The sequence below is a fragment of the Rhinolophus hipposideros genome (assembly GCF_964194185.1).
Source record: "Rhinolophus hipposideros genome assembly, chromosome: 7".
NCBI classification, from domain to species: domain Eukaryota; kingdom Metazoa; phylum Chordata; class Mammalia; order Chiroptera; family Rhinolophidae; genus Rhinolophus; species Rhinolophus hipposideros.
In genome coordinates this window covers 68,300,012-68,321,353 of record NC_138053.1, presented here as the reverse complement: position 1 = coordinate 68,321,353, position 21,342 = coordinate 68,300,012, and the positions used below count along the sequence as shown (strand labels likewise).

Below are 21,342 nucleotides of genomic sequence, written 5' to 3'. Positions count from 1 at the left end.
ACAGTATTTTCCTTCCCATTTTACATTTGAGAAAATTGAGCTTAAAGAAATTACTATATACTTTTCCTGAATCACACCACTACCATATGGTGGTTCCAGGATTGAATCCAAGCAGTCTAGCTCCAGAATCTTACTCATTCCAGTAATTTTATGCAGTATATTAGATTACCTCTAAGGAGAATTCCTTCGTATGAAATAAATGTTGTTTTTTTTTGAGATTGTTGGTCAGTAACTCCAATTACGTTTGTCTCATTTCGTAAATTTTACTTTCAAAATTCTTTAGCAGTCCAGTCTCTAACCTCTTAGTGTGCTTTTACTCTTCACCCATATTCTCAAACTCTAAAAAAGACCTGATTAGAGTAGGTATCATTTAAAAATAGAAGAGCATATACTACAAAGTCTAAAGCTTAATATTTGCCACCAAGTGACTTCATATAATCACCAGTTTGCGACCTTAGTTTTCATCTTTCCAAAGCTTTCGTTTGTTCAATGGCGTATTTTCTTATCAGTCAGGACAAAACTGGTTAAGAACATGGTTTGCTTGACATTGATTGCTGTTTAGATTTATTGAAGTTCAGAAAAGGAGCACTTATTCTAAATGTAATTCTCCAGTAATAGCTATTTTCTCAGTCTCTGTATTTGATCTAAAGAACATCAATCAATATTGCCATAAGATTCATTATGCACATGGACATTAACTTTAACCTCAGCAGCGCAGTGGTGGTTATCACTATTATTAATAGTTTGTAAATCCTAGAGGAGATAGAAAAATATTTAAAGTTGAAGTATTTATTAACCCCAAGAAAGAAAGGGGAAGGTCCCCATAATTATAGCTTTAATCACATGATACGTATGTTTTAACCTTCCTTTATTTCAATAAGATATAACTTGACAATTTCTTTTTATTTTTTCTAATTCAATATATTGTCATTTTCTAAAAGTCCATATATGTATATGCATATGTATGTATAAATATACATATACATACACACACACTCACACTATTATCAGTTTTTGAAAACTGAGCAAATTGAAGAAAACTTTTTCTGCAATAAAACAATATTTTTGAATCAAATATTTATCATAATTTTAAGTGTTGAAGAATTAATCAGTTAATCAGTATTTACTAATTATTGTGCAAAGCCCTGTGGGTCATACTGAGAGTCATAAGACATTAAGTGAGACTACAGACAGGGAGATGAGATGTATCCAGGAAAGGCATTCCATGGCAAAGCTTTCCCAGGAAGGGAACAGCAGGACGCAGGTTGATGATACCAAGTTAACAAAGATGGGAGAGAGACAGGAAAGCCAATTTGGTATATGAGAACGCAGGCAAAGAAACCTAAGTAATGAGATTGAACTATGAGCATCTAATGAAGTTGAACTATAAGCCAACACAATGCAATTTTTCTAGAGATCTATCCGCACAATTTTGAAGATACAACTAAGAAATGAAAAAAAATGAAAGCTGGAAGCAAGGGAAACAGGATTTTCAATATATTTACTAAGTAGTAGATCACTTCAAATACGTAAATTAAAAAAGGAATTCCTTGGGTGAGGGTCATGTTACTAAGATTTGATGGCCTTCAAACTCTCTACTCAGCCCTCCACATTTTTTTTCTACTGAGCAGAGGGTGACATGGTCCAGTTTATGTTGTTTTTGTTTTTGCCTCCGTCCTCCACATTTTTAATCTTCATTAAACTTGTTTAAATTGTGTCTTTAACTTTTAGCCTCTGCAATTTTCTATTTGGCAATTTATTCACTCATTCTTGTGGACTTCTCCCCTCCTTTTCCTGTGCTACCTGTACTGTCACCTGTATTGTGTTCTAGGCAATGAGTCCTCCTTTGGGTGGCACTCTTGTCCTGCCTCGCCTGCCAGATAGAAAGACAGTTATTAAATTGAATTGAATCAAATTGAATGGAGCCAAATACAAATCCTCCACCACGTGTAAAAACAAATCCACTCATCAACGCCTTCCCTTTCTTTGAAATTCTCCAAGCCACTAAGGCACAGTGGCTTTACAAATAGCAAGTATTAGGTGAAGCTAACACGTGGATGTGGTTCTTGATTCAGGGAGGTTGTACAACTCACCAGATAAAGGGAGCATTGCAAACTTCTAAGCACTTCTTTTTTGCCCTACTCTCCCAGAGAGGAGTACCAAGCCCCAATATTTTCCGGCCACCTTAACTTCCCAAGTCTCGGTTCCCTAGAGTAGTGGGAATGAGGAAGGAGTAATGTTAATATGACTTAATGCACTCTTACTTACAAAAGTCTGTAGCAAGGAAAAAACAAACAAACAGCACCGTGAGTTCTTTGTTAGATTCAATTTCCAGTGTACAAACATCTTAATTCAGCTTAAACAAAATAGCGCACACACATTCCGTATTTACGGAGACGGTTTTCCTCCCTCTTTTCCTTCCCTCCTACTTTCCCTCTTGGGTTTATCTTTCTCCCTTTTCTTTTTTCTCCACGTCTTGTTTCTCCTTTTCTACTCATTATAGTCTTCTCAAAGAAAAGGCTATCTGCAAATACCCTTTCACCAGAAATCACCACAAACGAAGCAAACCCTCGGTAAGTGAAAGCAAAGCCCTCAGTGGGGCGTGTCGGAGTGGAGGCCTCCCTTCCCCCACCCACCCCCGCACGCCCGGTCCGCCCCTCTCAGAGCCAGACGCCTGCACCGCAAAGTTCCAGTGTGCGCAGGAGAGGGAAGGGGGGTGCCGGACCTGCTCACTTTCGCAGACGGTCTGATGCCTTCTGCGCAATCCAACCCCAGGAAAGCAGCCTCCTCTTAAGGGCCCAGGGGTCCTGGCACTTTGAAAGTGCCCTCCCGGCCCAGACCCGGGGAAAGCGAGGGGTGTGAAGGCGGAGCCACAGGGCCAGGGACACCCTCCCGAAGGTCCAGCCCTCGCCCATCTTCCTATCACCTTAGGGAGGTGGCACGGGGAGCGGGATCGCCCTCTAAATGAAAGGCAGATGTCCCTTTAAGGTTTGCTTTGCAGCTCGTGGACTTTAGCCTAAACACGGACCCGTGAAGCTGGCTTTATTTGTCCATGTCTCGGACACAGCCTGGGAGGCTGCCAGGGATTTCAGAGACCGAGAGCGCGAAGGGGCGGGAGATGTGGCAATCCGTCTGGGATATGAAAAGCGTGCAGCGGACCTAGAGGCATTCGTCGAAAACACAGGAAATCACTCGGCAGCTCCTGGGCGCCACGGCCGGCGGGGCCAGCGACTGAGACCCGCGGCGGCGGGCGGAGTGTCCCAGAGCGCGCGGCTTCTGCGCCCGGTCCTGCCAGGTCCTGCCCTCCGATCCCGCGCGTCCCGGGCGCCGCGGCCGCGCCCGCCATGGCCCCTCGGCCCCGTGCCAGCCCAGGGGTCGCTGTCGCCTGCTGCTGGCTCCTCACCGGTGAGCGACCCTGCTTTTCTCTGAGCATCTCCTGCGCGCGTGGGGCTCGGGGCTCCAAGTGGGGAGGGAGGCACGCGGAGCTGTGGCCCAGAGAGGAGGAGGGAGCCCTGATCCACTTTCGGGCGCTCCAGGTCGTCTGGGCAGGTTGGAATACAGAAAGGAGTTTCTGCGTTTTCGTTTTGATAGGAATTAGTTCAGATGTCGTTTCAAACTCCTCCACCGCAATGGTAGGAGGGAGGCAGTACTGAAAACTTGACAAGGTAGAATCGACTTTTCAAATTAAAGTTGTTTTGACAATATGCGTTGTATTTCTTACCCTCTCCTTTCTTTTGGAGGGAGGTAACTAGAGGGCGCCTGACTTGTACACAAATGTCCTGCCTTCAGGTTGCTCAGGAGTGGACACTATTGCATTTTCTTGCTGTCAACTATTCAAATCCAGTCTGCTACAGAATAAGGAAAGAGGAATGCAAGGCAAAATTGTTTCTTGTCCTGAAATGGTATTTCTGTATTAGCACCCAGGAGGAGGAATATTTTGAAATTGAGGAAGGAATAGTGAACATTTACTTTTAAGTACTACAGAGCAGACTTTTTAAAAATGCAAAATGTAATATTGTTACTTGTGTATGAATAGGTATTTTTGAGGAGGGACTTAAAAAACACAGTGGAGATGAAAAATTATATCCCACTAGAAAAGGATGGATTCATAGCTTTATCTAAGATATTCAAAATGATTAACCCATGGTCAGATCTTTCTTACCAGTTACTGATTGAGGAGGAAAAGTATAACCATGAAAGAGAGAAGACAGACCGGTGAAGTTTTGTGTTAAAGAAAATGACCTGATTAGTAGTATAATTAATGGTTAGCTTTTAGCATATCATCGGTATTCAATTGTTCAGTGTCTTCACTGCTGGCGTGCTTGTTAGTACTACTAGGTAATTTAGCATTTTACCACTATAATGGGGGTAAATTGGGGGTGATCCAGCCAGTTTAGCCTGGCTTTGATAGCCGGGCATTAATTTTTATGAAGATAACTTAGAATTGGATTATTAGCAAACCAAGGTGTTTTTTTTTTCATAGTGAAATGGTATAAAGAGAGTTAACTACTGACTTTTCATCCAAACATTTTCCACTACTCAGGAAATGTCCAATAATCCAAACAGTGCAGCTTTTCAGCCAGTGAATAGTTTAATTTATGGCTTACTGTCACTACCCTTTACACATTTGACCTATGATGCGTCTCCATCTCAAATTTTCGAAGTCACTTGCTTTTTTGTTGCTGTTGTACAAATCTGAATAGCTTACTAACTATTCAAGTAGTACCTTTTTCATTTTAACACATAGGCAGTCACTAATGCAGAAATGATAAATTATATTTGCATATCCTCTAAAAGGACAAGAATGAGACTTAAAAAAAAGGATAAGAAGTTACAATTTCATATATATCATTTATATATAATTGTATTATGTATATATGTGTGTGTATATATGTATATATATATGTGTGTGTATATATGTATATATATATATGTGTGTGTATATATGTATATATATATATATATATATATATATATATATATATATATATATGCTCAAGTATTTTTTTTAGGTTCAATTATTTTATTTCTTCATGCCTAAAAGTTACCAGTTGCATATGGTAGGTTTTCTACAATTGTTGGGATAATATGCCTCGCTGGATCCAGGAAGGGACTCAAAGGAAAATAGTGCATAGATATTTCTATATTATATTTAATTCCCTTTTGTGTGTGTATATGTGAATGTTATTCAATCACATTGAAATTTAGAATTGAAAAAGTTACTGTGTCAGAATCAACAGGTTTCTCATATGTGCTATATTTATGCCCATTTCAAAATGCAAGAATCTGAAATTTGACGGCCTTCCTTTGCTGGTTTCCCAGTCAGTCATCCTATTGTCAGCTTTCTTGGAAACCTCATCAGTAGAGCTTTATCACCATACCCACCCATGCACATACTACTGTAGAGAGCTCTTCCTGTCTCCAATCTGAACCCAACCTCTAATCCATTTTCCTAACAAGTAATTTTCATTGTATTTTAGTCTTTAGTCAAAAAACCTTTGGTGGTTCTTGTCTTCAGTTAAAATCCAAAATTCTCAACTGATCATTCAGGGTTTGCCCTAATCTAGCATGCTTTATCTTCTACAACCACTGTATCAGTTTCCAACTGCTGTTGTAACAAATTGCCACAGACTTATTGGCTTAAAACATGACAGATTTACTATGCTAGAGTTCTGTAGGTCAGAAGTCTCACTGGGGTAAAAGATGTCAAGATGTCAGCAGAGTTGTGTTTCTTCTGGAGGCTCCAGGGGAGAATCCATTTCTAGCTTCTAGAAGTCACCTGCATTTCTTGGCTGTGGATCCACCCTTCATCTTCAAAGCCAGGAGAGTAGCATCTTCAGATCTTTCCCTCTGACTCTGCTTCATCGTCACATTTCCTTCTCTGACTCTGACCCTATTGCCTGCTTCTTATAAGGATCCTTCTAATTACCTTGGGCCCACCTGAATAACCCAAGATAATCTCCCCATCTCAAGATCTTTAATGTAATCACATCTGCCAAGTGCCTTTTGCTATATAAGATAACATATTCACAAGGTCCAGGATTGAGACATGGACACCTTTGGGAGACTATCGTTCTGTGTGCTAAAACCTCTAAACATAAACTTCCCATGATAGTCAGTCATACTTCCTTATTTCCCCCATAATCCTCTTGCTCATCTTGCTACTGTGAAGATGATCTTATTATTTTATGCGTCTAGAAAAGAACTCCACCCTTCCTTCCCACCACCCACTTCCCTCTAAACAAGCTCTCTCCAGCCTTCAAAACTGGGTTTACATCACAACAAACCACAATCATCCCAATACATTTCCCGTCAGGTTTAGAACTGCCTTGTATTAGGTTTTTCCAATATTTAAACAATGATTCAAAAAAAGATGTCCTCCCTTATGTCCAAATAAAGTTTTCATTGTTATTGTATGTATGTCAAAGACCCAGCAAAAAAAACTAGTGGCACGTATAAAGGATTTAACTGAAGAAGGTTTAATAAAGGGACTGTTTACAGAAGAACTGATAAAAGATGGTGGAGCATCTCAGGACAGTGGGGAGAGAAACCATGACCATTCCTAGACCTGCGGAAGGAGCAGTGTCAGCTTGACTCTTAATTCTAGTTATGGGAAGGGTTCCTTCAGACTGAAGCCATAGATATAGGAAGAGGAATGTAGCTAGTGCCCAAACCGAAGCCCAGCAAGGAGGGAGTAGGGAAAATAAAGACCCCTTTTCTCCCATCCTTTCATTTTGTACCCAACCCTCCCACTGGCCATGTCGAAATGGCAGAATTCAACCTCCCCGGGGACAAAGGTCAAACATGCAATAACTCAGAAAAAGTAACACAACTTTATTGAGAACATATTATGTGTAAGGCCCTGTGCCAAGAACTTTGTATGTAGTATTTCATTTTAATCTTAGAAAAGGGGAAATTTTTGGAACTATCACCTACATTTTAGAGATGAAGAAACCAAAATACTAAGAGGTTAAATCAGTTGATCCAAAATCACACAACTAGTAATTGGCAAATCTTGTACTCAGCTCAGATATCTGACCTCAAATCTCATGGTCTGAAATAATATGCCATATAGACTGTCTAAATGGAAGTCCATTTCCCTCTTGTTCAACTCTCTAAATGCTGAATCCAAGCACACTTGTCTAAAAGACTTTGATAAGGATATAATTAAGGATGCAAGTGAGTCTGTTATTGTCATGACTTTTAGGTAGTGAAATTAGATGATTTCCCACCAGAGATTAATTGTAAGTCAAGTAAGAGTACTATCTCTGGTTATTAAGAATATAATTATAGAATGACCCCCTAATAAGTTATAGGTGTGTCCTTCCTAGAAACATTTTAGTTGGCTTAGAAGTTAGGGTTTTCTTTTGTGACTTCTCTTCACAGTCAAGATTTCCTATTCAAAATGAAGTCCGGTGAGGTGATGGCTCAATATGGGAGGAAGTCAGCCACTTACTCATAACAAAAATATGACCGATGGCAATACAATGGATAGCCAGGAATTACTGATGATGGTAAAACTCTTTAGTCATTATAAAGTCTGTAAAGGCAGCAATAAACTCACAGGATTTTTATTTATGTGTTTAGTAAATAGGCAGTGAGAGTATCCATGAAATACATACGCTAAACGAGTTTGCCTATTTTTCTTCCCTGCTGTCATGAGGCTATTTTGATGCCTGAGCTCTTGGGCCACAGTTTATAACTGTTAACCTTACTTCCTGAGACGGTTGCTCCTCTGCCTGTGTTTCTTCACTTCCAACGTAACAAACTTCCCGTTTAGATCTTCAATTTGCTGAATTTTCATATGCCCCTTAAACATTTCATAAAGTAGCTCATGTTTAAAATATATTCAGAAACTTAGGGATCAAAATGCTATCCTTTACCTACACTGTTCTTCCATTGTATGAAATACAAACTAGTGTATTTGAATTCATGTTACGAAATTGAAAAGAAACATATTTGGAATTGTTACCACAAAGCTATTGTTCAAATACATTGCCTATTCAGAGTGGTCTTTGACTGGAGAATTGTATTTGCTCTCAAAACAAGTACAGTAGAGTATTAAGACATGTAAATGAGCTGAATATATTCCTGTCCTGAAGATTATTGAACTTCTTTCAGTTCCTCGGTTGTGCCAGTTCCTCTGAAGTCGCTGGGCCTTTGCATGAGCAGTTTCACTGCTACTGGTCCTCCAACCCCACATGAATGTCATTTTCCAGGAAACCAGTGCAGTAAACTTGACCCCCTCCCCCAGAGACATGTGAGACCCAAGGATTTTTGCTTCTATAGCATACCATGTGATGTAATTAAATATCTAGTTGTCTGTCTCCCCAGCTCTCTGTATGCTCTTGAGAGTAGGGTGTTTGTCTGTTTATTATCCTTAGCATCTAAGAATAATAGGCACTTAAAAATTTGTTACTGAATCATGAAAGAATAGACTATAGACAAACTCATAAAATAATAAAAAAATCAGATCGTCTCCTTTACTTATCTCCTTACCTGCAAAATATATAATACATATATATATATATATTTATTTATACATAAAATACGTATATATTTAAAAATATATATGTATATACTGAAATTTATATCTAATTCAATGGAAGACAGCATCAATTGAATGATGCACCATAATTTAATCACTACTGAGAAAGAGTACTGTCAATCCAATATAATTGCTAGACTGTTAGATGCCTTCTAGGTTCAGAGATATTTAAATGTGGGAAAATGTGCATCTGATAATTATAATCAATAACACAGTATATCAGCATGGCAATTTTCTTTCACATTTCTTTGTATTTTTAGAAACTGCATCATAAGATTTCAAACACACTCCTTTTGGATACAAATGGCACTGCTTCTGGATACAAAGATATGAACACTGTCCCTCTTCTTAGTTCTCTTCCAGAGCCAAGTTTATATCTGATTCAGGGGCTAATTGCTCTTCTGGCACCAGAAGCCTCACCAGATCCCAAGAACAGAACTTCCTCTAAAAACCTTTAAAAGAAGGCTCAGGAAAAAAGGTGATAATGAAGTAATCAAAAAAATGTTTTAGTTACACAGAATCAATGACTCCAGTTTTAGCAAACCCTAACTTTTTGCCATATTGGTGGTTAACGCTAGGGCTATGTATACATGAAGGGAACTCATTTTTATATAACGTCTGCTGTAATTTAAAAGGGAGATTAAAAAGCCACTAAGTTTTAAAAGGAGATTGAAAAATATGCACTGGTTGGTGTTAAGAATTCACTTTAGTACAGAAACGTTAATATTGTTGCATCCAAACAGCCGATCTCTATAAATAAAATGAGAAATATGAATTGAAAAATCACTGTAATTCAGATATTAAACGGAGTGGAGACATATGTTTTGTTTGTATGGATTATCTTAAATCTGCTGAAACACATCCAAATACTTAAATTTGAATAGGGCACCTAAATCAATTAGAATGTCAAATTATTAAGATGATTAAAAGCTGAATATTTGATTGTAAATCCTACAATCTTAATACAAATTACAATGTACTTTCAAAATTACTTTATTAGCTATACTTTTAGTTTGCCAAATGCTAAACTTTGAAAATACATGGGGATTGACCAGTCTTTAAAATTATAATTTTCATTATAATACATTTGGTAAAATGATCCTGTAATGTATAGGAATGCATCCAAACAGAAATGCCCTCCGGCCTCCCCCGCCCCACCACACACACACTTTTGTTGATAAGATTTTGTTTATTCAGCAGGAGGTTTTGTATTGTTTGGTGACAATTGCAAGTAAGTATTTTTAATCACAGGACATTTAGATAGTGAGTACAAGAAGTTCCTTTAAAAAAAAACAACACTTTCCCTTTTCCCCTTTGCCTGAATTAGAGGAATAATTCTCCCAGTCGTCCACTTAGCTTCGCTCGTGAAGGTCACTTGGGCATCACTTTGTACAATCTGAGGTTAGCACATTCTCTCTACATAAACAATTGCATTTATTGCTAGGTATTCATAACTACAGCTCTAGGTATTTATTCTGTAAAGATCATTTTCCAAACCATGTAAAATAAAAGTAATTGTCATATATTATTTTAAAACACTTCAAGACCTTTTCTCAGTAAGATGTGTTTAAAATAATCATTTTTCTTATCCAAGCATGGATATCTCAAAAAAATCGAAATAGGTTTCTAGAGCCTTACCTTAAGAGTAATCTTTTAAAATTTTTAGCATTATTAATCTTCTAGCATTATGTAACAGAATGTGATTTCCTAATTTTAAGATATCAAGGATAGACAAGTTAAAAAATCTGAATTAAAGGAGAACTAACAACCACGTATACTTTAATATAATTACTATGATTATATACCAGTTATTGTGTCAGGTTCCAGAGACAAAAAGACAAATAAAAGGTAGTCTGTGCCCTTAAGAGACTCACAGTCTTGAGAGTGGCGTTAGACATGAAGTAATGATGGGAGGGGCCCCTAAAATTCTCTAAGCATAGGAAGGAAAAGATTCGTTTGTATTGTAGAAATAAGCCTTGCCAAAAAAAAAAAAAAAAAAAAAAAATACAAGAGAGAAACAAGAAAATTTATACAGCCCCTGTTGTGCTAAGCCCAGGGTATTCAACATGATTTCCATCTTTCAGGAGCCCATAATCCCTGCCACTGTTATACAAACCACTTCTAACATATTTTAATAGGAAAGATTATAATCCAGTTCACCAATGAGATGCACGAACTACTTCGTGCAGTAGGACTGAGCTAAGGTTTCCCTGGAGAAGAGATGCTAATATAAATAAATATACCTGACAGATTATCCATCCATCAGCCATCTTTACTCAACCAGTTATTTTTCCTAGGCTGAATAATTATGATCACATTAAAGTGAGCCCTTGCCCCTTGTTTTGTCTTGATCCAGATTTCTAGCTTCAAGCCAGGTATTCGTAGAGATTTACCATAGTACCTACCTTACATGTTTATAGACCTCTACATCATATGAGAGAGGCAAGACAAGTAATCTTATTTAGAATGAAAAACTTTAGGTTAGTAGAGGATAGGGGAACTTATCAAAGTTGCTAGAATCTAGCTAGAAAAGACTGTAACTCAGGTCTGCTGACTCTTGGTGTGCAAGTATTAAACTCAGTATCCATCTTTTATCACTCAAATGGGCCTTAGGAAGGATCAAATTCAAAAGATAATATGCAAAATTGAAAATAAATGTATTAGGCTGAGATTATGGGTATTGTTTTAATTTTTTAAATACTGTTACTGCATAATTTTTACAAGTAAAACGATTTTAATTATTGAATTGAATTACTTCAATCTTAAGTAAAAGAAACGGAGTTTCAAAGAGAGTGAGTACTGCCAAAAGTTACACCATTGACAAGGTAAGAACTGCAACCCAGAAGGCTTGACTTCTAGCCCAGTTCTTTTTTTGATACATTAGAAGTATATCAAAAACACCGAACTGAAAACTTTTTAAAGTAATAGCTAACTATTTTTTTTCTTCTGGAGAGATTAATATAAATAAAACGTAATAGAAGAAATAGGTATAAAATTACTATGTAAAGGCTTCTATTTTCAAAGAACCAATGAATAAGTATAAAATTAGAATTTAAAGCAACAGAGCTAAATCATGTTTTTTTTTTCTTCATCATTTTGCTTATTTTGGTAAAGAATGAAAATACCATATACTTCTATACATTATATAACTACTATAACTATAGCAATTTTAAAATAAGAAATTATTTTTAAACTAAGTCATTGAGTGAACTATAGTTGACAACAATATCAGTGCTTTAAGAACTATCTGTGATAATATAGCTGCCACACTTTATATGTGATCCACTCAGCTGTGCAAGGGACTTTTCAAGGGTCAGTGGGAGATACAAGGATGAATCCACTCAGAGTTCAGTAAGAAAGAAAGGATATGTATTCCAATTAATACAATGCATGGTTTCAAATTTAAAATAACATTTAAGCTGTTCCTTAAAGATAAGTAGGATTTATGGAAGCAGGAGTGAGAGGAAGTGACATTTTAAGTAGAGAGAACAGGGTGAATTAAGGCAGCAAAGTAGAGAGTTCCCAGGATGTACTGGGAACAAAGATTATTTCTGTGGTGGAATACAGGGTAGTTAAGGGGACAAGTGGGAAATAAAGCTTATAAGGCCAGATCATGGAGGCCTTGAATGCCAGGAAATTCGGATTTTAATTAATAGGGAATGGGAATTCCAAATAACTCAAAATAAAAGTATAATGATTGGTTTAGAAATACTAATACAAAACCTGGGAGAAAAAATCTGATCATTCAATAATAAGCTCCATTTACTAAAAAAATGTTCTGTTACAGATGTTTCAGATCAAATAGTAATGCTATGAAAAATGTTCTAGTATGTTCAATCACTGAAGCACATTTATGTTTTAAAAGACAGCCCAAAACAGTCTGCCTCATAATTGAAATAAATTTTTAAAAAATAACCACAGACTTAACAGCCAATATGGGTTTTCCACAGGTTTTAAACGTAGAAATATATGTGTATTTTTCTCAAGTAGTATATTAGGGTTTTTTTCAAGGATTATAATGGTGATTTAGGCTGGGCAAAAGGAAAAGTATGTTGAAAAGAAGAATGTAAAAGCTTTTAGAAAGTGATAAAAGACCAAGGAAGGGAATGGTGTCTTTCAAATCCTTTAGGTTGGTTCTTAAGCTGTTAGTCTTTATTCAACTGGTAAAGGTGACAGTTAAGGGGACGTGGCAGTTGATAACAGCACATAATTCGTGGATGCAGAGATGATTTCAAACATCCATAACGCAACATTGCAGTAGTGGAAAGAGGAGAGGGTGTGACATTAAGCAGGTCTGAATTTTACTGTTGGTTATGTGATTTTTAAATACATTTCTTAACTTCTCTGTAATTCATTTTTTATTTATGAAATGAGGATAACAAATTGACCTTACAGGTGAGGATTAGAAAGAGCATAGGAAAGTACCTGGTGAATATTCAATAAATGATAGCTCTACAATAAAAACCTAACTTTTGTTAAGATCCTACTGTGTGCTTGCCACTGTGATTCTGTGGTTTTTAATCCTTGGCAGAATTTGGATAGAGGTGAATTGTATTTAGAAGGGTGATTAAGGAGAACTTCAAAGTATCTCCTCTCTCTCTCTCTCTCTCTCTCTCTCTCTCTCTCTCCCTCCCTCCCTCCCTCCCTCCCTCCCTCCCTCCCTCCCTCCCCGTTAGAAATTCTTCTAGTTTAACAAGCATTTTTCAAAATGACACACTATCCTTTCCAGAGGCATGCCAACTTCACACTTTAGTGTGATTACTTCCTGCTGGATTCTCTTGGAAGTAGAAGACAATCTGAGTTAGAACTTTGCCAGGACACTCAGCCTGACAGGAAGGTGGGGAAGGAAGAGGGAAAGAAGTAGACAAGGAGAGAAAGAGGGCAGAGGAGAGGCCACAAAACGAAGAGCAGTTCTAATTTGCACTGGAGCTTTAGAGGGGACCTTTGTGTCCCTTTACAATCTATGGGGAAGATAATTGAGACTTGAGTATCAATATTTGCGCCAGTGAGATTCCTCCGTTTTACCTGTCTTACCAGTTGAGGGTGGTAAGCTTCCCTTTCAATGCCGTACACAATAAGCTAAGAAAGAGAATGTGAAGATGTGTGCCTAGGATTCCTCTCCTCTCCACCCCATCTTAACTAAAAACTTTGGTGGGCTTTTTCTATTCACTGGTCTTTTTAAGAAGTAAAGGCTCCTCAAACTGATCACGCTCCCAAGAAACGTTCAGTGACTTAAGGATTTCTTGAACATCAGTTCTGTAGCTATCCAATCGGGTCGCTCCTCGTAGATGAGCTTTCCCCGCTTCCCGCATCCTCAGCTCGCAGCTCCGGCCGTGAACGTCCCGCCCTAAGCTACTGCAACCCAACCCCCAGCCTACAAAACATTTCACAAGCTCCTGCGCTGCGGAAATCGGAGACGGCCAATTTTGGATTCTGGGATTCCCAGGACATCAGAGCAAACAACTGAGAGGTCCTGCCGGGGTACATTCCACAGATGGTTTCCTCTCTCTCTCTCTCTCTCTCTCTCTCTCTCTCTCTCTCTGGGAGCAGTGCTTTAACATCTGGGTTAATCCGATCGTGCAAGCACGATAACTAAGCACCGAAAACAGCTGCGCGCGCTGCTCCGAGCCCAGGCTGGCCCTGCAGGACCAGGCGTTGTTAGAAACCGCTCCTGGAAACACAGGCGCCAAAAGGCGTGTAACGTTTAAGTGCGGATGAGGCCAGAGCAAAGCCGAGAATAACTTGGAACTCCGCGGCCCAGGCTGCACTTTTGAGAATTCCCTTGGCGTAGGTTTTGAAACTGGCGTTCTCCGAAGGGAGAGCGGTAGAGGGGCAAGGGCACGCAGCTTGAAAACTAGAATACATACATTTTCACTCACATACGCCCCAGATTCTTCACAAACAGGACCGGAAGTGAAAACTTAAGGAGTCCAAGTTCTGCATTAAAACCAAGGACTCTCCACCGAGGATTTCGCGCACTTCCCGTAGATTGCATCTTCGGCCGGAGACCCTCCCCGCTCAGGGCGCCGGCGCATGCGCAAGCTGCGGCCCGCCTCCTCCTGAGGGACGTAAAACGTGCTCCCGGGGGCGGGACGCGGGCTGCGCAGGCGCCCTCCTTGCCTCAGCCGCTCGGTCGGTGCGTGCCGCCGGCCCCGCGGGGGAGACCGTGTTCCCTGAGATGTGTCTCGCGCCTGTTGGGCGCGGCGCCCCCCGAGACTAAGAAACGAAGGACTTGACTAAGGGTTCCCTCGGTCGCTGGAGTCGGAGCTAGCGTATTTCCTCCCCGCCAGGCAAGTGCCTATAGGAAGCTTGCAGCCAGACCCCGCCCCCTTCCCTGCCCGGACTCCCGACCCCCTTTCTGCGCCCCTCTCGGTGTGGAGCCCCTCCGTCCCTCCCGTTCTGGCAGCGAGCCCCCGCCGACGTCATGAAGCTCGTGCGGAAGGACATTGAGAAGGACAACGCGGGCCAGGTGACCCTGGTCCCCGAAGAACCTGAGGACATGTGGCACACCTACAACCTGGTGCAGGTGGGAGACAGCCTGCGCGCCTCCACCATCCGGAAGGTGCAGACCGAGTCCTCCACGGGCAGCGTGGGAAGCAACCGGGTCCGCACTACTCTCACCCTCTGTGTGGAGGCCATCGACTTCGACTCGCAGGCCTGCCAGCTGCGCGTGAAAGGGACCAACATCCAAGAGAACGAGTATGTCAAGATGGGGGCTTACCACACCATCGAGCTGGAGCCCAACCGCCAGTTCACCCTGGCCAAGAAACAGTGGGACAGTGTGGTTCTGGAGCGCATCGAGCAGGCCTGTGACCCGGCCTGGAGTGCTGATGTGGCGGCCGTGGTCATGCAGGAAGGCCTCGCCCACGTCTGCTTAGTCACCGCCAGCATGACCCTCACTCGGGCCAAAGTGGAGGTGAACATCCCCAGGAAACGGAAAGGAAACTGCTCCCAGCACGACCGGGCCTTGGAGCGCTTCTACGAGCAGGTGGTCCAGGCCATCCAGCGCCACATACACTTCGACGTTGTAAAGTGCATCCTCGTGGCCAGCCCGGGGTTCGTGCGGGAGCAGTTCTGCGACTACATGTTTCAACAGGCAGTGAAGACGGACAACAAAGTGCTCCTGGAAAACCGGTCCAAATTCCTTCAGGTAAAACAGTCTTACCCCGGATAATTAAGAAGGGGCAGCGGGATTTGGATCAACCATTTCTAAAGTTTTAGAACTGGGAAAAGTGCAAGAGGAGAACGTCTGTATTGGGGATGTAGGGGAGAGAATGAAGAGAGAACTGTTCCATAGCTAGCATGTCTACCTACCAAGTTCGCTTAAGTCCTTAAACGTGTAAAGCCCCATTCGTGCTTTGGGCTTTAGGTCCTTGTGGGCTGATTAATGGGTAGTCTTAAGAGATTCGTTTAACTCATTTTTATAATTGTGATTCTAGGTACATGCCTCCTCTGGACACAAGTACTCCCTGAAAGAGGCCCTTTGTGACCCTACTGTAGCTAGCCGCCTTTCAGACACTAAAGCTGCTGGGGAAGTGAAAGCCTTGGATGACTTTTATAAAATGTTACAGCACGAACCTGACCGAGCTTTTTATGGACTCAAGCAGGTGGAGAAGGCCAATGAGGCCATGGCAATTGACACACTGCTTATCAGCGATGAGCTCTTCAGGCATCAGGATGTAGCCACACGGAGCCGGTATGTGAGGCTGGTGGACAGTGTGAAAGAGAATGCAGGCACTGTGAGGATATTCTCCAGTCTTCATGTGTCTGGGGAACAGCTCAGCCAATTGACTGGAGTAGCTGCCATTCTCCGCTTCCCTGTCCCTGAACTCTCTGACCAGGAGGATGATTCCAGTTCTGCAGAAGATTAATGATTGGAACTTATAATTGAGACAACCTGTGTCTCCTTCCCTGTTACATTTTCTCAGCATCCTTGTGACAGAAAGCTGCACTTTGTGATTCTTACAGGGATTTCTCATGTATTTGGTCACACTAGGTATTTTGTGGTTGGCAGGACATGTACTTAAAACTAAACAATAAATTAAAAGGAAATAATCTCCATGTACTACCATCTTTATTAATTGGCATAATTTTATATAGGAATTATGAGTTATTTGCAGTACTTACAAACATTTTGTGTATTTCATAAGAATGCTTATATGTTCTTTGGGATAGAGCATAAAATAAAATCCCATACTCCGTGCTTTGAAATAGTTTTCCTTAGGAAAAGCTGTTTAATACCTCATTATCCTCAGTTTACATTGTTTATTTTAATTCTGCATAGTGTTTTTTTGCATTGCTTTTAAAGATCCCTTTTCTCCTCCATTCCCCTATACTCTGTTTTTTTAACTTTTTAATTTGCTGTTTTAAATGATAGTCAAATAATTAGTACTCTTTTCAAGACAAGTATAAAATGGTATTTTTCTTAAGAGACTTGTTAAAATAGTCATGTAAAAAGGAAACTCTTAGGTTTTTGTTAGAATTAATCATTTGCTTCAGAGAATCACTTAATCAGTTCTTTTTAGATCATAGAGCTTTGATCTGCTAGGGATTCTCAAGATAATCTATTTGACGCATTCTTATTTTTAAAATGAGACTAAGGTATGGGATTTGCTGTTATGTGGCTAATTAGTGGCAAAGCTGGAAGTGGTCCACAGCCTTGACTCCATCGCTCTGTGCTGCCACACTATTCATTATACGTAATGCTATCTTATATTTGTACATACTTTCATATTCTTATTGGACTTTCTCTACACCCTATTTTAGGGGTGAGAAAACCTGTTCAGAAAGTTTTAGTAAGTTACATAGTATGTGGCAGTTGACTTGTACACTCATACTCTTTACTATAATTAAGGAATTTCTGCAAATGCCTGTGAGTTTAAAATGTTCTTTTTATTAAGTTTTTTGATGTGCAATTCTAAGTGTTAGGGAAGGGGCCTTGGAATGGAATTTCATCTTGACCTTTTACAAACCTCAACCTAGCAAAATAATTAGGAAAAGCCTTATAAAGACAGAATGATACTTCTGTTTGTAACTCCAGGATCAATGATGCCTACTTCAGTAAGGATACTAAGAAATCTTTTGATTGTCCCATCTGCATCAGGGTCTTTGTACTTTTGTGAGTACCAGGTTTGGGGATGATTTTTTATAAACTTTCTAACTAATCTGGACCTTTGAACCTGTAATTATGGGTAGACACCTCCATATTCCTTAAAATCACATTTTTACATATCTGCATCCTAATCTAAAAATAATTCAGATCATTTCATTATCATTCCATGAATATTTAACTTTAAAATATTGTTAAAAGTATTATTAAATAATTTGGTAGGAATATATAAATGAAGCCACTAAGATTCTTAATTTTAAAACCTGATTGATAATGAATTATTCTCAGTAAGAATTTGGAGACTTGGGGCATCTATTACTGTCTTAATCTTGTGTAGTATTGGTTATTTCTAGCTATCAGTAGTACCAGTTTCTCCCAAAATAAGACTGGGTCTCATATGAATTTTTGCTCCAGAAGACATATTAAGGCTTATGTTCAGGGGATGTCATCCTGAAAAATCACACTAGGGCTTATTTTCCGGTCAGGTCTTATTTTCGGGGAAACACAGTAATAGAAACTAGGGGAAATAAAACCTACCAATAAACCTAATCCATTTTAGGCCACAGATTCTCAAATTTAGCTGCTTGGGTGTTTTTAAAACTCAATACCCAGATTGGACCTCAGACTATATAACCTTTCACCCCTAGAAATATATATATTTTTTTAAGCTCTCCAGGTGATCGCAGTAGGCATCAAAGGTGAGAACCACTGATTCAGGCCTTGTTATTCATAAGTGTGTTCCATGGACCAGCAGCATCCTGGTGTCTACCCTAGACCTACTGAGTTGCAGTCCATTTTAATGACATCTCCAGTTGATTGCTGTGGATAATAACATCTGATAAGCATAGGCAAAATAGCTTATTCTTTCTGTTCTAGTAAATGACCTCTGAGGTCACGAGCCATATAGACAATGATTTGTTTTAACTTCCAAGAGAGTTAACTGGCCAATATTCATGGTAGAATATATCAAAATAGTGATAGAAGCATATAAAATAAAATAAAAAATTCTGATTTCTTACTATTCTCAAAAAAGCAAAATGAGCCATACATTTTTGGAAATTATGCACAGTCTAATTTCAACTGCTGTTCATTAATAGGGAAAGACCATGTGGTAACAAATGAAAACCCTACCAGTTACATACCTCTCACTATAGTGTTGTGCGGTAAATTTCCATTTACTACCAGGTACTTGTGAAAAATTTGTTATCCCCACTAGGCTCAATAAATGAGAAGCTTGCAAATTGTTTTATTTTATTCTAGATACGATATATATCAAATTGCATTTTGATATTCCTCGTCCCCCATTTATATGTTAAATATTTTTATGTCTGGATTGTTGAGTCTGGGTTTCACTTTCATTACTCTCTTATATACAAGTTGGGTCTTTTTCCTACCCCATGCCACTAGAGTAGCTTTGTAAAGCTATTTTTCCTTTATCTCTACTTGCTTTCTGTCACTAACATTAGTTTCCTTTTCTAAACCCTATGACCAATTCTCTCAACCTCAAATTATCTTTAACAGAAGTGACTCATAATTTCTGTAGTTCGTATATTCTGGAACTGAAAATCTTTGTTACTAACAATGAAAGTACACAGATGAAATGGTGTATACATGAATTTCCCAAAGTAACTGTTGGGAAAGGAGTATTGTGCTTTTAAATTAGATGGTCTTTCAAGCAAATAATAAGTGGCTATTTGTGTTCAGTGTCAGAATATGTTGAATTGCATGTTAAAGAGGGGTTTCTAAGGTGATTCTGAGGGTTTGTGGAGAGAGGAACCATTTTGCCTGTGGCCAGAGCTTAGCTATGAGTGTCCATATTTATATTACACCAATCATTAAGCGTAATGCATGTAATTGTATCCATTCATTTTTTGTAGTACCTTCTTTGAACCTAGCACTGAGTGAGGTTTAGGAAAGACAAACATGTAAACAAATCACTGTTATGAAAGTAACTGTAGAAGTCAATAAGGGCACAGTGTTGTGGAGTCACTTTTGAGAGGAACTTTTAGCTACAGCCAGTAAGTTTACCTCATATGGTAAGAAGAAACCTGCCGAGGAGGACAAAGTGAGTATGCTAATCACATTAGACCCTCATTCCACAGTAAAAAGTGTGGGTTTGACCATAATGAGAAACCACTGAAAAGTTGAAGCAGGAGAATGGCGTGATAAACTGCATTTCACAAATATCACTTTCTAGCAGCATCGAGGATGTATTGGAGGAGGCAAGATTGGAAGCAGTAACACTGGTTAAGAGAATGCACATTAGAAAAATCCGAAGGAAAAATGACGATGGCCTAAACAAAGGCAGTGACAATATTCCTTGCAATAGGAATGAAATCAATTAGGAGATATGAGGAGGTAAGATCAAAAGGACTTGGGCTCCAGATTGCTGTTCAGAGTTACTGAAAGCGTGGTGTCTAGGGGTAAATCCCAAATTGTTTTCTTGAGTGCTGGAAGAGATGATGGCACAATTCAGAGACAGGAATTATAGGAAGAGATACTCGCTTGCAAGGAAAAACAGTAAGTTCAATTTTGAATCTGGTTAGAAGTGCCTGTGGGACATCTGGAATGCTTTTCCACCAGATTTCTATATGCTCATTCATTCCCTTATTCCCTTCAGGTTTTTGCTTAAATGTCACTTTCTCAGTGAGGTCTTCCCAAACCAGCCTTTTTAAAAAAAAATGTCACTTCTCCAAAATTCCTTTCCCCTTCCTTGTCTTATTTTAATCTGTAATGCCTGTTCCACTTGTTTTGCTCCCCATCTGTTGAAAAGGTAAGCACCAGGAGGATGGAGATTGTGGTCTGTTAGATTCATTTCTGTATCTCCAACACTAAGAACAATTCCTGGCACAGAGCAGATGCTCAAAAAAAATTTGACTAAGTGAAGGAATCTACATAAGAAAATTCCTTAGCAATTATGCATCCAGATCTTAAGTTCAGGGAAAAACAGTTGTGTGGGGATAATGATACAAGCTATGTCAGCATATAAGTAGACCTGAAATCATTCATAGAGGAAGGAAAAAATATGACCTAAAAAGAATTAGTAAAACTTGAAAAAAAGAGGGTCAGTTACAGAAGCATAGGGAAACAGCAACATGTAATCTCTCTTAAATGCTACTTGACTCCGTTACCTGTATTATAATTATTCAAAGCAGAGGTGTTTATATATTTCAACAATTGATGTGGCCAGATAATTATTCCCCTACAGATCTCTATAGTGTGCTAGAAATATACACGTACAATAGCTAAAATGTTGATTTCATAGAACTTGAGTTTTTATAAGTCCTTAAGATAAAAAAATTTCTAAGTTTTGGGACAAAAGCTAAATTATTTTTGTATGTTTTTTAGTGGGTCTTAACATACAAATTTAGTATATGAAAAATTCCGGTTTACAAAAAAGGTATATTAAGGGTGACAATTGAATTTATTAGAAGGCATTTTCAGAATTCCTAATGTACAGAAATTATTGGCAAGCTCTATCTCATTCAGGCCCAAGGGTTACTGGCATTGGACCCTTAGCCCTTATGGGATGTCCTAATAAGACATCTTCGATTTTCCTACTACGTCCTCTTTTACTCCCTGCAGAACCACAAGTGTCAGAATTGTGACATAAATTTTACAAAGTTTTATTTATGTTTGTTTTAACAATTGATTTTGGTCAGTCTGTAATTTTGCCAATACACAT

General features: G+C 39.2%; 2 protein-coding genes across 3 annotated transcripts in view; both read left to right on the top strand.

Annotated features, from left to right (window-relative positions):
- Nucleotides 1-2,668: 2,668 nt before the first annotated feature.
- ITGA1 (integrin subunit alpha 1) overlaps nt 2,669-21,342 on the top strand; it is a 159,115-nt gene continuing 140,441 nt past the window's right edge. Inside the window, exon 1 of the mRNA XM_081054507.1 lies at nt 2,669-3,405. Within this exon, the coding sequence (XP_080910633.1) occupies nt 3,345-3,405 (61 nt within the window). The 5' untranslated portion in view covers nt 2,669-3,344. The remainder of the gene's footprint in view (nt 3,406-21,342) is intronic.
- PELO (pelota mRNA surveillance and ribosome rescue factor) lies at nt 13,225-18,901 on the top strand. Of its 2 annotated transcripts, none has more exons than XM_081054508.1 (2): nt 13,225-15,698; nt 15,988-18,901. In XM_081054508.1, the coding sequence occupies exons 1-2, from the start codon at nt 14,973-14,975 to the stop codon at nt 16,417-16,419; spliced, it is 1,158 nt and encodes a 385-aa protein (XP_080910634.1). In that variant the 5' UTR covers nt 13,225-14,972; the 3' UTR covers nt 16,420-18,901. The 2 variants fall into 2 exon arrangements, with proteins under 2 accessions (XP_080910634.1, XP_080910635.1); XM_081054509.1 differs by having other exon boundaries at nt 14,630-15,698; nt 16,156-18,889.